Raw genomic sequence first — 13,800 nt, 5'->3', positions numbered from 1 at the left:
GGGCATGCAATAATTAACAATCAATAATGAGGAAACGAAAGGGCGTGGACAAGGATGAGACCAGAGAGAGCGCATGACATGTCAAAACAAACAATGCCATGTCTCTCTCTACACTAAACATGAGGCTCGGTCATTATCCAGGCAGGCACTAGACCAAGAAAGACATGAACTGATGAGGCAGAATCATGGCAATTGTGTTATTGAATTTATAAGTTTCTAAAACTATAAATGTTATTAAATGTAAAGATAGTTTAGATATATTTAGGCTTCTATATACAAGCATTTTTATACTACGATATTTAAAATATATTTTCTTCATAGCTATACCTTACGTTTGTTGAGATGTTTGTAACCAGTATATTTTACATGTATTTAATTACATTGCTGATTGTGTAGGCAGTATATTGAACCTCTAATTTGTTCCTCTAAAAGTACTACTTTTATTTGGTTTTGTAAAAAAACTGACTTCGTCAAAGAAAATCAGCTTTATTTTGAACGGTTGCTAATGTAGTCACATTAATAGTGACTCCTTTAATTGTAGAAACTGCTGTCATAATCTTTAAAAAAATGCATAAACTCGGGTGGTGAGACAAGGACAGAGGACCCAGGTGCAGACAGCGGGTAATGGTCTGCCGGCTATCCTGTTCGTGTCTGCCGGAGCTACCCAGTCCGTGTCTGCTGGAGCTACCCAGTCCGTGTCTGCTGGAGCTACCCAGTCCGTGTCTGCCGGAGCTACCCAGTCCGTGTCTGCTGGAGCTACCCAGTCCGTGTCTGCTGGAGCTACCCAGTCCGTGTCTGCTGGAGCTACCCAGTCCGTGTCTGCCGGAGCTACCTAGTCCGTGCCTGCCCATGTTTGGACTTCCCTTTGAAGTCTTGTGTGCCCCTTCCCTTGGACTCTTGTGCTTGCCCGTTCTGATTTATTGTTTTATCATGTTGTTTTGGTTTTTCCAATGCCTTTTGCCAGTGCACGCACGCACACACACGCACGCACACACACACACACACACACACACAAAGAGCAACAAGAAACAAGCGAGATATAATCCTGATCAAACATAGGGTATTACACTCCAAGAAAAAGGTTCCCACTAATATACATTACTTTCCAATTAAGATAAAAAGATCAAAAGTAATGGTTATCAAAATGGATATTATTAGAAAACTCATCTACATAAGCACCATGATATTGAAGAATCGACAGATTTAGCTAAAGGTGATTGTTTTGAATTTACACCATATGATTAGTCAGCAAAGCCAGCCATGCAGTTGTAGTTGAGCCAAAATTAGAACAATCCAACTGCCATACAGAGACACAAGTTATTTTGCATGTGAGGCAGTTCAAGAAATCTGATGCCTGAGAGTGCCTGTCCATGGAATGCAAACCAATCAATTGATGCAATAAAATGTACTATAAACATATACATTGGTATTTATGTGAAGTGTTGTTTGGATGACAGTATGAGATTGATTCCCTAAGTTTATTAATGAACAAACAAACTAATTAAATAATTAATATTTTAATTATATTAGTAACCACTATACCGCTGGTGATTTCAGCATCCAAAGATTGATGAAAATAGTTATTTACTTATTTAAAAAATGTCATAATATTCTTTTAGCATATAAGAAAAAAATCCAGCAATATTAAAGTACTTAAAGAAGTGTTGTCTCAAATTATTGTTTAAATATCATCACATACTGAACAATATTTTAGTTAAAAACCTTAATATAATTGTCAAAATCTTTTTAAACTTAAGCAAAACCACATTATCACAATTAATATTATTATCTAACATTATACATAAAATGTGACACAATAGGCATACATTTTATGTGTTAAATGCTAAACAGCTGCACGTTTACTTCTTTACTATTTAAGCTTGGCTAGCACCGGTTGGTCCATCTGATCACTTTCTTAACTAACACATTGGCCATATTTGGTGTTAACCACTTTTAACTTTTGCATTGCTGGCAAAGCCAGTACAGTATAAAGGGCAGAGGCAGACCTGGAGACATTTGCGTCCAGAAGACAAACCAAGTTTGTTGTGGTAAGAGAAGCTTTGATTTAATTCATAAAAACATGGTAAATTACTAGATGAATTGAGTGTCTACAACACACCAATAGTGCAATTTCCCCATTGTTGTTTTTAAACATATGATGCTAATGTTTTCATACCAATGTTTTAAAATAGTTAAATATGAGCAAGCATGGTGTTCCTGTAGTAAGTTATCTTTCTATCTTAATTTCAGTGTCAGGACTTTTATCGGCATCTGTGGTAGTGAAAGCAGGTAAGGGTAAAAACATACAATTTTATTTTATTACACTGGTTCAAATCCCTACATCAGTACAACAGTGTGGTGACAGAGACTGGGGTGGTATATATTTGATCGTCTTTTGAATTCTTTCTGTTTCTATTTGTTCAACACAAAATGTTGTTTACAAAAATACTGGTTTTAAAGAAAATATGACTAAAGTTCAGAACAACAGGAATTGAATACAGTCACTAGATTGTAAAAGACGCTATTAATATTTTGTAAAAACTGGATGAAAAATATTTATATTTCAACAGTAAGCCGCCACCATGAGTACGGACGCGGAGATGGCCCTTTATGGCAAGGCTGCCATTTACCTTCGTAAGCCTGAGAAGGAGAGAATTGAGGCTCAGAGCAAACCTTTTGATGCTAAGGCTGCCTGCTATGTGATTGATGACAAAGAGCTGTACGTCAAAGGAACAATCAAGAGCAAAGATGGTGGCAAAGTCACTGTTATTGTGAATGACACTAAGGAGGTAAAACATCTATATTTCTTAAAACAAAGATAATAATTACAAAGTACAAATCTAATATCTGCTGAATTACTTAAATAGGAGAAAACTGTTAAAGAGGATGAAGTCCACCCAATGAATCCTCCCAAGTATGACAAGATTGAGGACATGGCCATGATGACCCATCTCAATGAACCCTCTGTGCTGTATAACCTCAAAGAGCGTTACGCAGCCTGGATGATCTATGTAAGTTTAGCAGAAAATAAAACAGCATTTAGTTTCATCATGACTGTGATGCTGCAATCGGATGGTTTCTCTGTTTGTTTCAGACCTACTCAGGACTCTTCTGTGCTACTGTGAACCCATACAAGTGGCTTCCAGTGTATGATGCAGAAGTGGTCGCTGCCTACAGAGGCAAAAAGCGTATGGAGGCCCCACCCCACATCTTCTCTGTCTCTGACAATGCCTATCAGTTCATGCTTTGTGGTAAGTGCTGAACTTTGAATGGCAAAGTGTTTTTGATTTTTGAAATTATGGTTTCTGGTTTTAATGAAACAATTATCTAAACAAAATTACCATTCAATTTACAGACAGAGAGAACCAGTCTGTCCTGATCACGTATGTATTTACTTTTATGAAATGTGTGTGATTGTTATAAATTACTCTCATGAAACTTTTACATGTCTTATCATGTTCTGTCTGATAATCATCTCCTATAAACCAGTGGAGAATCTGGTGCTGGAAAGACTGTGAACACCAAACGTGTCATTCAGTACTTTGCCACAGTTGCAGTGCATACTGACAAGAAGAAAGAATCTGCCAACCAAATGAAGGTGTGATACTAAAAGCTATGTACTTAATACATAAAAATAAAAAGCTCTATTAATATTATTATCATACATTTTTGTTAATATATCTTATCTTATATAATATTCTTAACTTCACAGGGATCTCTTGAGGACCAGATCATTGCTGCTAACCCTCTGCTTGAGGCTTATGGTAATGCAAAGACTGTGAGAAATGACAACTCCTCTCGTTTTGTAAGTTTTATATTCCCACAGTACAATTAGTTGTCTTTTAAGTTTTTTTATAAATATTTATTGTGAAAGGCGTTTTGCCAGAAAAGCAAGTAAAACTTTGTTTTATTTCATTTAAACAGGGTAAATTCATCAGAATTCACTTTGGCAATTCTGGAAAACTGGCTAGTGCTGATATTGAGACATGTAAGAGACAGTGAATAACAATTTCCAATCTAGCAATTGTTTGAATATTACTTAGTACTGAATTTCTTGACCAGACCTTCTGGAGAAGTCTAGAGTGTCGTTCCAGCTTTCAGATGAGAGAGGCTACCACATCTTCTACCAGATGATGACAAACCACAAGCCTGAGCTGATTGGTAGGTCATTCAGAACTTTAAAATGGTAGATAATGTTGTAAAATACTCAACAATGCACTTTGTATTTTACAGAAATGACGCTCCTCACCACCAACCCCTATGACTTTCCCATGTGCAGTCAGGGTCATATCACAGTGGCAAGCATTGATGATAAAGAGGAGCTGGATGCCACTGATGTGAGTCATTATTATTTGACGAAGGCAACGATAGTCTAAATATCTATGGCAGGTGCTATGGCTTATACCTTTCTGTGAATTCCAGAGTGCTATTGACATTCTGGGCTTTACTCATGACGAGAAAATGAGCATCTACAAGTTCACTGGAGCTGTGCTGCATCATGGTAACATGAAGTTCAAGCAGAAGCAGCGTGAGGAACAGGCTGAGCCTGATGGCACAGAGGGTGAGACTAAATAGTTATTTTTCATATCCCATTGAAAATACTTGAAGAGTAAGAGACTGGTGTGTCTGATTGCACAAATATGAAAAGTTTGTTTCAGTGTACATTATTAATTTTCTTGTATAACTTTAAAAATTGTAGACGCTGACAAAGTCGCATATCTCCTGGGCTTGAACTCTGCTGATATGCTGAAGGCTTTGTGCTACCCAAGAGTGAAGGTCGGAAATGAGTTTGTGACCAAAAGTCAGACCGTGCCCCAGGTATGCACCTGTGTAACAAATAGACAGCTATGTGTTCAACCTAGGTGAAGCTGATACATTTTTGTTACAGAAGTTTGATATGAAGCTGTATTATATCTATAGGTGTACAACTCTGTTAGCGCTTTGGCCAAGTCTATCTATGAGAGGATGTTCTTGTGGATGGTTGTTCGTATCAACCAGATGTTGGACACAAAACAAGCCAGACAGTTCTTCATTGGTGTGCTGGATATTGCTGGCTTTGAGATATTTGATGTAAGAATGATTCTCTTATCTCCATTCAAAGTTAAATGATGTATAACCAGTTTTTTAAATAAATGTTCTCTCTCTCTTCAGTTCAACAGCATGGAGCAGCTTTGCATCAACTTCACCAACGAGAAACTTCAACAGTTTTTCAACCACACCATGTTTGTGCTGGAACAAGAGGAGTACAAAAAGGAGGGCATAGTTTGGGCTTTCATTGACTTTGGCATGGACTTGGCTGCTTGCATTGAGCTCATTGAGAAGGTTTGTAAAGGTTTCTGGATCTCTTCGACTAAATCATATTCAATTCTCAAACTCTGTGGTATTACTAATTCTCTGCATTTATTTACAAACAGCCCATGGGTATCTTCTCCATCCTTGAAGAGGAGTGCATGTTCCCCAAGGCCTCAGACACAACGTTCAAGAACAAGCTGTATGATCAGCATCTTGGCAAGTGTAATGCTTTCCAGAAACCAAAGCCTGCCAAAGGCAAGGCTGAGGCCCACTTCTCCCTGGTTCACTATGCTGGAACTGTGGACTATAACATTTCTGGCTGGCTGGACAAGAACAAGGATCCACTGAACGAGTCTGTATTGCAGCTGTATAACAAGTCTTCTGTCAAACTGCTGTCTACTCTCTACCCAGCTGTTGTTGAGGGTAACGAAAAATGGCTGTGTTAATAGAGATTTCTAAAAACATATTTTTATAAATGTAACCAAAGTCTATTTTAAGATGTTGGCCTTCTTATTATTTCATTATATGTGTCTCTCTGTATTTTATTTGAACAGAGACCGGTGGTGCCAAGAAGGGAGGCAAGAAGAAGGGTGGTTCCATGCAGACTGTGTCTTCTCAGTTCAGAGTATGTCATTGTCAGATATAATGCAGAATTTAAATTATAAAGCCAAACTGTATATAAACTGACAGAATCTGAGACAAAATCTAAAACTTTTCATGGATTCACAGGAAAATTTGGGCAAGCTCATGACCAACTTGAGGAGTACTCACCCTCACTTTGTACGTTGTCTAATTCCCAACGAGTCCAAGAATCCAGGTAAAATTACAACATTCTTTCAGATATTCTGACACACCATGATTTTAATGAGATGAGCTGTTCATAGCTCATTCATATTGTTCTCACAGTAGCACGCCATCCACTGTTTTCATAGGTCTCATGGAGAATCACCTGGTTATCCACCAGCTGAGGTGTAATGGTGTGCTGGAAGGTATCAGAATCTGCAGAAAGGGCTTCCCCAGCAGAATCCTTTATGCTGACTTCAAACAGAGGTAAATGGGACAACATGAAAACACTATTTCCTTGAAATGACTGTTTTCTGTCTGAGGCTCATTATTATTATTTGAATGGCATGAAAACATTGAATATATCCACAGATACAAGGTGCTGAATGCAAGTGTAATCCCTGAGGGACAATTCATGGACAACAAGAAAGCTTCTGAGAAACTCCTGGGATCCATCGATGTTAATCATGAAGAGTATAGATTTGGACACACAAAGGTTCACATTCTGTTTTACAATGATCATAGTTTCAGAAATTATTCTAAAATGTGGTTTTATCTAGTTCATTAAAAAATGATCTCTGGATTATTGTTCATATATGCAGGTGTTCTTCAAAGCTGGTCTTCTAGGTACTCTTGAGGAGATGCGTGATGAGAAACTGGCTGCTCTGGTCACAATGACTCAGGCTCTCTGCCGTGGTTACCTCATGAGGAGAGAGTTTGTGAAGATGACGGAGAGGAGGTGAGTAATGTCATTAAAGATGCAGCAATTATAATAACTGAATGGAGATGAGACCTATAACAATATCTTATTGATATTCAAAGACACATCCTGTGTTAAATATGCCTGTAAAGTAAATTATTCTAACACACACCACATGTTTCAAATGCAATTGACCCTTTCGCAGAGCCCAACCCCTTATGTCCGACATCAGCCAAAATCACTCCCACTGCACTGAAGAATATTTATCATGAAATTTATAATTTTTGGCCAGATATTATATGTACTTTTAGCCAAAAGCAATAAGAAAGTCTACAATATGTATTTGAAGTATATACTTTGGACTGTTAAGGAGTGACAAAATAAAGATGGAAGCTCTAGCCTATGTTTGCTGTAACAACAAAACATCTGGATAGCGCCATCATTATTTCTCTTTTGTCAGGGATGCCATTTACACCATTCAATACAACGTTCGCTCATTCATGAATGTCAAACACTGGCCATGGATGAAGGTTTACTACAAGATTAAACCTCTGCTAAAGAGTGCTGAGACTGAGAAGGAGCTGTCAAGTATGAAAGAGGACTTTGCAAAATGCAAAGAAGATCTTGCCAAGGCTGAAGCTAAAAAGAAGGAGCTTGAAGAGAAGATGGTTTCTCTGCTGCAAGAGAAAAATGATCTGCAGATGCAAGTAGCCTCTGTGAGTATACTTTATAGAATGCCAATTTATTTGAAATGTATTTATATTTGTTTTAAAAAGGAATCTTTTTTTTCTTCAGGAATCTGATAATCTCTCAGATGCTGAGGAGAGGTGTGAGGGTCTGATCAAGAGCAAAATCCAGCTTGAAGCCAAACTCAAAGAGACGACTGAGAGACTAGAAGATGAAGAAGAAATTAATGGTGAACTTACAGCCAAGAAGAGGAAACTAGAGGATGAGTGTTCTGAACTGAAGAAAGACATTGATGACCTAGAGCTCACCTTGGCTAAAGTTGAAAAGGAGAAACATGCCACTGAGAATAAGGTTTGTGAAAGTTGTTTCTTAACAGTAAAATGTAGTTCATTTTGTATTCATTATTACATCTAATATTTGTTATGGAATATGAATTGGACAAAATAATCTGTTATTAAAAATCACACAGGTCAAGAACCTGACTGAGGAAATGGCAGCTCAGGATGAGAGCATTGGCAAGCTCACAAAGGAGAAGAAAGCTCTCCAAGAGGCACATCAGCAGACTCTGGACGATCTCCAGGCAGAGGAGGACAAAGTCAACACCCTGACTAAATCCAAGACAAAGCTTGAGCAACAAGTTGATGATGTGAGTTATTGATCTCTTTTGAACTTTTCAAAACATTGTTATGCAACAGTTTATTTTGATATTGATATTATGATATTATGTTGTTGACCTACAGCTCGAGGGTTCCCTGGAGCAAGAGAAGAAGCTCCGTATGGACCTTGAGAGAGCCAAGAGAAAGCTTGAAGGAGACCTGAAACTGGCCCAGGAGTCCATCATGGACCTGGAAAATGACAAGCAGCAATCTGAAGAGAAGTTGAAGAAGTAATTTAAAAAACATAGTTCCATTAAAACTGTACTGTTGTATCGTGATATTTTATACACGTTTTTCAAAATTACAACAGGAAAGACTTTGAAACAAGCCAGCTGCTCAGCAAGATTGAAGATGAACAATCTCTTGGAGCTCAACTTCAGAAGAAGATCAAGGAGCTTCAGGTATCATATAACTGTTTGTGAGTTTGTTTAAAAAGGAAAATTCAAGATTTTTAAAGTGTGTCTCATTATTTGCTATTGTAGGCTCGCATTGAGGAACTGGAGGAAGAGATTGAGGCTGAGCGTGCTGCTCGTGCCAAGGTTGAGAAGCAGAGAGCTGATCTCTCCAGGGAACTTGAGGAAATCAGTGAGAGGCTTGAGGAAGCCGGAGGAGCAACTGCTGCTCAGATTGAGATGAACAAGAAGCGTGAAGCTGAATTTCAGAAGCTACGTCGTGATCTGGAAGAGTCCACCCTTCAGCATGAAGCTACCGCTGCTGCCCTTCGCAAGAAACAGGCAGATAGTGTGGCCGAGCTGGGAGAGCAAATCGACAACCTCCAGCGTGTCAAGCAGAAGCTTGAGAAAGAGAAGAGTGAATACAAAATGGAGATTGATGATCTCTCCAGCAACATGGAGGCTGTTGCCAAAGCAAAGGTTGAGAATTGTTTTTCTAGAAAAATAAATAAAACTTGATACAGATTCTCAAAGTTCTAACGGTTTTGTTGTTTTCAGGGCAATCTTGAGAAGATGTGCAGAACACTGGAGGACCAACTAAGTGAAATCAAGTCCAAGAGCGATGAGAACCTCCGCCAGATAAATGACCTCAGTGCTCAAAGAGCAAGACTTCAAACTGAAAATGGTAAAATTCAGTTAATTTTCTTATCGATTTCAAAATATTTTTTACCTATTCAAATTTTTTATTAGAAAAATAGTATTACTTTTATTTTATTTAACAAATGCCATCTAATGAACACACATTTTTAATTGTCATATTTAGTTTTAGGAAATATAACTTAATTGTGTTTTGAAATTAGTGCAACAGTAGTGAACTAAACTGTATAAATATTGGCACAATGTGACATATGATTCTAAATCTCACAAGGTGAGTTTGGCCGTCAGCTGGAGGAGAAAGAAGCTCTTGTTTCTCAGCTCAGCAGAGGCAAACAAGCTTTCACTCAACAAATTGAGGAGCTAAAGAGGCAGATTGAAGAGGAGGTTAAGGTACAGAAGCATTGATCCAACATATTTGTCACTTACTGCAGAATAGAGATAATAGCATCTGACTTGTTCTTCTAGGCTAAGAATGCCCTGGCACATGCAGTGCAGTCAGCCCGTCATGACTGTGACCTGCTCCGTGAACAGTTTGAGGAAGAGCAGGAGGCAAAGGCTGAGCTCCAGAGGGGAATGTCTAAAGCAAACAGTGAGGTGGCTCAGTGGAGAAGCAAATATGAAACTGATGCCATCCAGCGCACAGAAGAACTTGAAGAGTCCAAGTATGACTATCAAAAAATCTGATAAATTAACTTGTTAATACTACAACAAATTGCATGCATGTCAATAACGGCCTCACAATGCACAACAGGAAGAAGCTGGCTCAGCGTCTGCAAGAGGCAGAGGAACAAATTGAAGCAGTGAACTCCAAATGTGCCTCTCTGGAGAAGACCAAGCAGAGACTCCAGGGTGAGGTGGAGGACCTCATGATTGATGTGGAAAGAGCAAATGCATTAGCTGCTAACCTTGACAAGAAACAGAGGAACTTTGACAAGGTGAAGCAATTTTAACATAATGTTTTTTGAGAAAGGAACAACATTTTCAGCATTCTACAACTAATAATATTTACTCTGACCAAAAGGTTCTGGCAGAATGGAAACAGAAGTATGAGGAAGGTCAGGCAGAGCTGGAAGGTGCCCAGAAAGAGACTCGCTCACTCAGCACTGAACTGTTCAAGTTAAAGAACTCCTATGAGGAGACTCTGGATCAGCTGGAGACACTCAAGAGAGAAAACAAGAATCTGCAGCGTAAGAATTAAATCTTAAATAGATTTTTAATCTTAATTTGTTGACGTACAAATGTAAAACTGGCACTAGATGTGTACTTTTCATTTCATACTGATAATGTTTTCTTTCTCACCTATAGAGGAGATCTCAGATCTGACTGAGCAGTTGGGTGAGACTGGTAAGAGCATTCATGAGCTGGAAAAGGCCAAGAAAACAGTAGAGACTGAGAAGTCTGAGATTCAGACCGCCCTGGAGGAGGCTGAAGTGAGTATCACAAAATTAACATTTAATTTGATTTCTTTGATAATGGGTTTTGACTTTTTTTTTGCTCGTTTACAGGGAACCCTGGAGCACGAAGAGTCCAAGATTCTGCGTGTTCAGCTTGAGCTAAACCAGGTGAAGGGTGAGATTGACAGGAAGCTTGCAGAGAAGGATGAGGAGATTGAGCAGATCAAGAGAAACAGCCAGAGAGTCATTGAATCCATGCAGAGCACACTGGACTCTGAAGTCAGGAGCAGAAATGATGCTCTGAGAATCAAGAAGAAGATGGAGGGAGACCTTAATGAGATGGAGATTCAGTTGAGCCATGCCAATCGCCAGGCTGCTGAGGCTCAGAAACAACTGAGGAATGTTCAGGGACAACTCAAGGTATGTGACTTCCCTTTGACATTAGCATATACAAAGAAGTTAAACTTTGCAGGATATTATTGATTAGGTAAAGGTTTAGACAAAAATTTATAGGAAAAGTATTGATCTGTTCAGGATGCCCAACTCCACCTTGATGATGCCGTGAGAGGACAAGAAGACATGAAGGAGCAGGTGGCCATGGTGGAGCGCAGAAACACTTTGATGCAGGCTGAGATTGAGGAGCTGAGAGTTGCTCTGGAACAGACAGAGAGAGGCCGCAAAGTGGCTGAACAAGAGCTGGTGGATGCCAGTGAGCGTGTTGGACTGCTGCATTCTCAGGTAACAACAAATGTTGTTTTATTTATTTATTTATTTAATTTTGAACAATACTCTCCATTTTAATGTCTTCATCCATTCTGCAGAACACAAGTCTCCTGAACACCAAGAAGAAGCTTGAGGCTGACTTTGTTCAGGTCCAAAGTGAAGTTGATGACACTGTACAGGAAGCAAGAAATGCAGAAGAGAAGGCCAAGAAGGCTATCACCGATGTGAGAAAAAATAACTGCTAAGCAAAAAGGGTTTTTATCAAGCATATAAATTAACGTATTTCTTTATTCATCTAAAAGGCTGCGTTGATGGCCGAAGAACTCAAGAAGGAGCAGGACACCAGCTCTCATCTGGAGAGGATGAAGAAGAATCTGGAGGTCACAGTGAAGGACCTGCAGCACCGTCTGGATGAGGCTGAAAATCTGGCCATGAAGGGAGGAAAGAAGCAACTTCAGAAACTGGAGTCCAGAGTAAGATTTATTTTGGTTTTATATTAACAGTCATGATAAGGATATTTTTAAATAAATGTAATTCTATTTTATTAATTTATATATTATATCATTGATAAACATTTGTCTTTTGAGTGAAAATATTTTTATAATATCTTCTATTCAGGTTCGTGAGCTTGAGGCTGAAGTTGAGGCTGAACAGAGACGTGGAGCTGATGCAGTTAAAGGTGTCCGCAAATATGAGAGGAGAGTGAAGGAGCTCACCTACCAGGTAATACATCCGGGTAAAAATGTATTTCAAATTAATTTGGTTATATTTCATTCTAATGTGTCTGTGTTTCCTGCAGACTGAGGAGGATAAGAAGAACAATACCAGACTGCAGGATCTAGTTGATAAGCTTCAGCTGAAGGTCAAGGCTTACAAGAGACAGGCTGAGGAGGCTGTAAGTATTTGGTTTGAGAATTTTGAAGACCTCAAGAATATTTTTGTACCCTGAATAACAATTTTGACTCTGCAGGAGGAACAAGCCAACACCCACCTTTCCAAGTTAAGGAAGGTGCAGCATGAGCTGGAGGAGGCTGAGGAACGTGCTGACATTTCTGAGTCTCAGGTCAACAAACTCAGAGCCAAGAGCCGTGATACCGGAAAGGTCAGTTTTCAAGTATAATGAGACAAATTCATATTAGTATCATAAAGCCATTACAATTTAACACGTTTTTTAGTGCCTATATATACAATTCTTTAAAATGAGATTAATTACAATGTAAAAATCATGTTTATAGTTCAATTCAATACTAAATTAATTTAACTTTCAGTTTTTACTCACAACATGTTTGTCACCCTTTTTCCAGGGCAAAGATGCAGCTGAGTGAAAGCCTGCACATCCTAAACCATTGTGTCTTTAAAAAAACTAACAAAAACAAATAAAACTTTCTTTCTTGACATTACTTCTTTTGGATTTTGATTAATAAATCATAATAGTTTATGTAATGTTATTTTCACTACAGTATAAATGCCCAAATAGTCTATCATTTTCTCTACTGTATATACTCACTCATACAGTAAATAATGATTTACGGTCTTATCCAATTTAGCTCATTTTCTTATCTTAGTTTTACTAAAATATTGGGTAAGAATTGAAGATATTAAGATATCAAGACAACATTTGCCAAACTATTTAGTTTATACAGAGTAATGCCTGCAACATGAAGTAATTGTTTGGAAAATATTATATTTACATAATACACTATAATAATGATATCATTGTATTTTATAAGAATTATAATTGACGACAAAATCTTAGTTAATATATGTTTTAACCAGTTAATAATATTACCAGTTATTATTATATAATATAATCATATTATCATTAACTCCAGACTTTTGATAATACCTAGAATAACTAAATCCACTAAAGGGGGTCAAGCTTTCTCATACGTAGCACCTAAACTCTGGAACAGCCTTCCTGATCAGTAACACTTGCCCAATTTAAATCTAGATTAAAGATACATCTTTTCAGCCAAGCATTCGCTTAATGCAAAATAAACCACCGGGAGACTGCTGAAGTTATTTTAGAATATGAATATTATATTAAAAATTATATTTTCACACATTCTAGTTTACACCATTTAGTTCTGACCTTTCTGTGGTTATACCTTTTAAGTATATGATGATTTATCAGAATCAGAAGAGCTTTATTGCCAAGTGTGCCTGCACACACAAGGAATTTCCATTGGTGTTGAAAGCTTCTAGTACATACATTCAACACAATGACATATCAAATATAATAATACTTACAATCTAAAATATATAATACTAGACTAAAGTATTTTATTATATAAAATAAAATACTGTTGTCCAGAAAACGGGGAATAATAACATATAAGAGACATTGTACAGGGTAGTGTGTAGTAGAATATTAATTTTAACAGATTTTACGTACACTTATGCAAGTGGACAATGTTGTAAGTAGAGGTAAATTATATACATGTAGAAATAAAATGTACATATAATAAGGCACTATATAGCACATTATAGGAGAAATGAAAGTGGAATATTGCTCT

General features: G+C 37.8%; 1 protein-coding gene across 1 annotated transcript; it reads left to right on the top strand.

The window, feature by feature from the left end:
- The first annotated feature begins 2,018 nt into the window (after window positions 1-2,018).
- LOC306912004 (myosin heavy chain, fast skeletal muscle-like) lies at window positions 2,019-12,683 on the top strand. Its single transcript, XM_079487760.1, has 41 exons — window positions 2,019-2,048; window positions 2,251-2,289; window positions 2,571-2,789; window positions 2,868-3,011; window positions 3,095-3,251; window positions 3,356-3,383; window positions 3,490-3,598; window positions 3,713-3,805; window positions 3,925-3,988; window positions 4,063-4,161; window positions 4,234-4,337; window positions 4,423-4,561; window positions 4,700-4,818; window positions 4,921-5,070; window positions 5,152-5,322; window positions 5,415-5,715; window positions 5,847-5,917; window positions 6,022-6,109; window positions 6,225-6,342; window positions 6,448-6,571; window positions 6,678-6,814; window positions 7,236-7,491; window positions 7,571-7,813; window positions 7,932-8,108; window positions 8,203-8,348; window positions 8,429-8,519; window positions 8,601-8,990; window positions 9,069-9,195; window positions 9,439-9,557; window positions 9,633-9,829; window positions 9,919-10,102; window positions 10,189-10,354; window positions 10,473-10,597; window positions 10,673-10,981; window positions 11,096-11,299; window positions 11,383-11,508; window positions 11,587-11,757; window positions 11,903-12,007; window positions 12,084-12,179; window positions 12,255-12,386; window positions 12,589-12,683. Exons 3-41 carry the CDS (start codon window positions 2,583-2,585, stop codon window positions 12,607-12,609), a joined length of 5,808 nt encoding a protein of 1,935 aa, XP_079343886.1. The 5' UTR covers window positions 2,019-2,048; window positions 2,251-2,289; window positions 2,571-2,582; the 3' UTR covers window positions 12,610-12,683.
- Window positions 12,684-13,800: the final 1,117 nt, after the last annotated feature.

The sequence above is a fragment of the Barbatula barbatula genome (genome assembly GCF_947034865.1).
Source record: "Barbatula barbatula genome assembly, chromosome: 2".
Classification (NCBI taxonomy): domain Eukaryota; kingdom Metazoa; phylum Chordata; class Actinopteri; order Cypriniformes; family Nemacheilidae; genus Barbatula; species Barbatula barbatula.
This window is presented reverse-complemented; position numbering and strand designations above follow the sequence as displayed.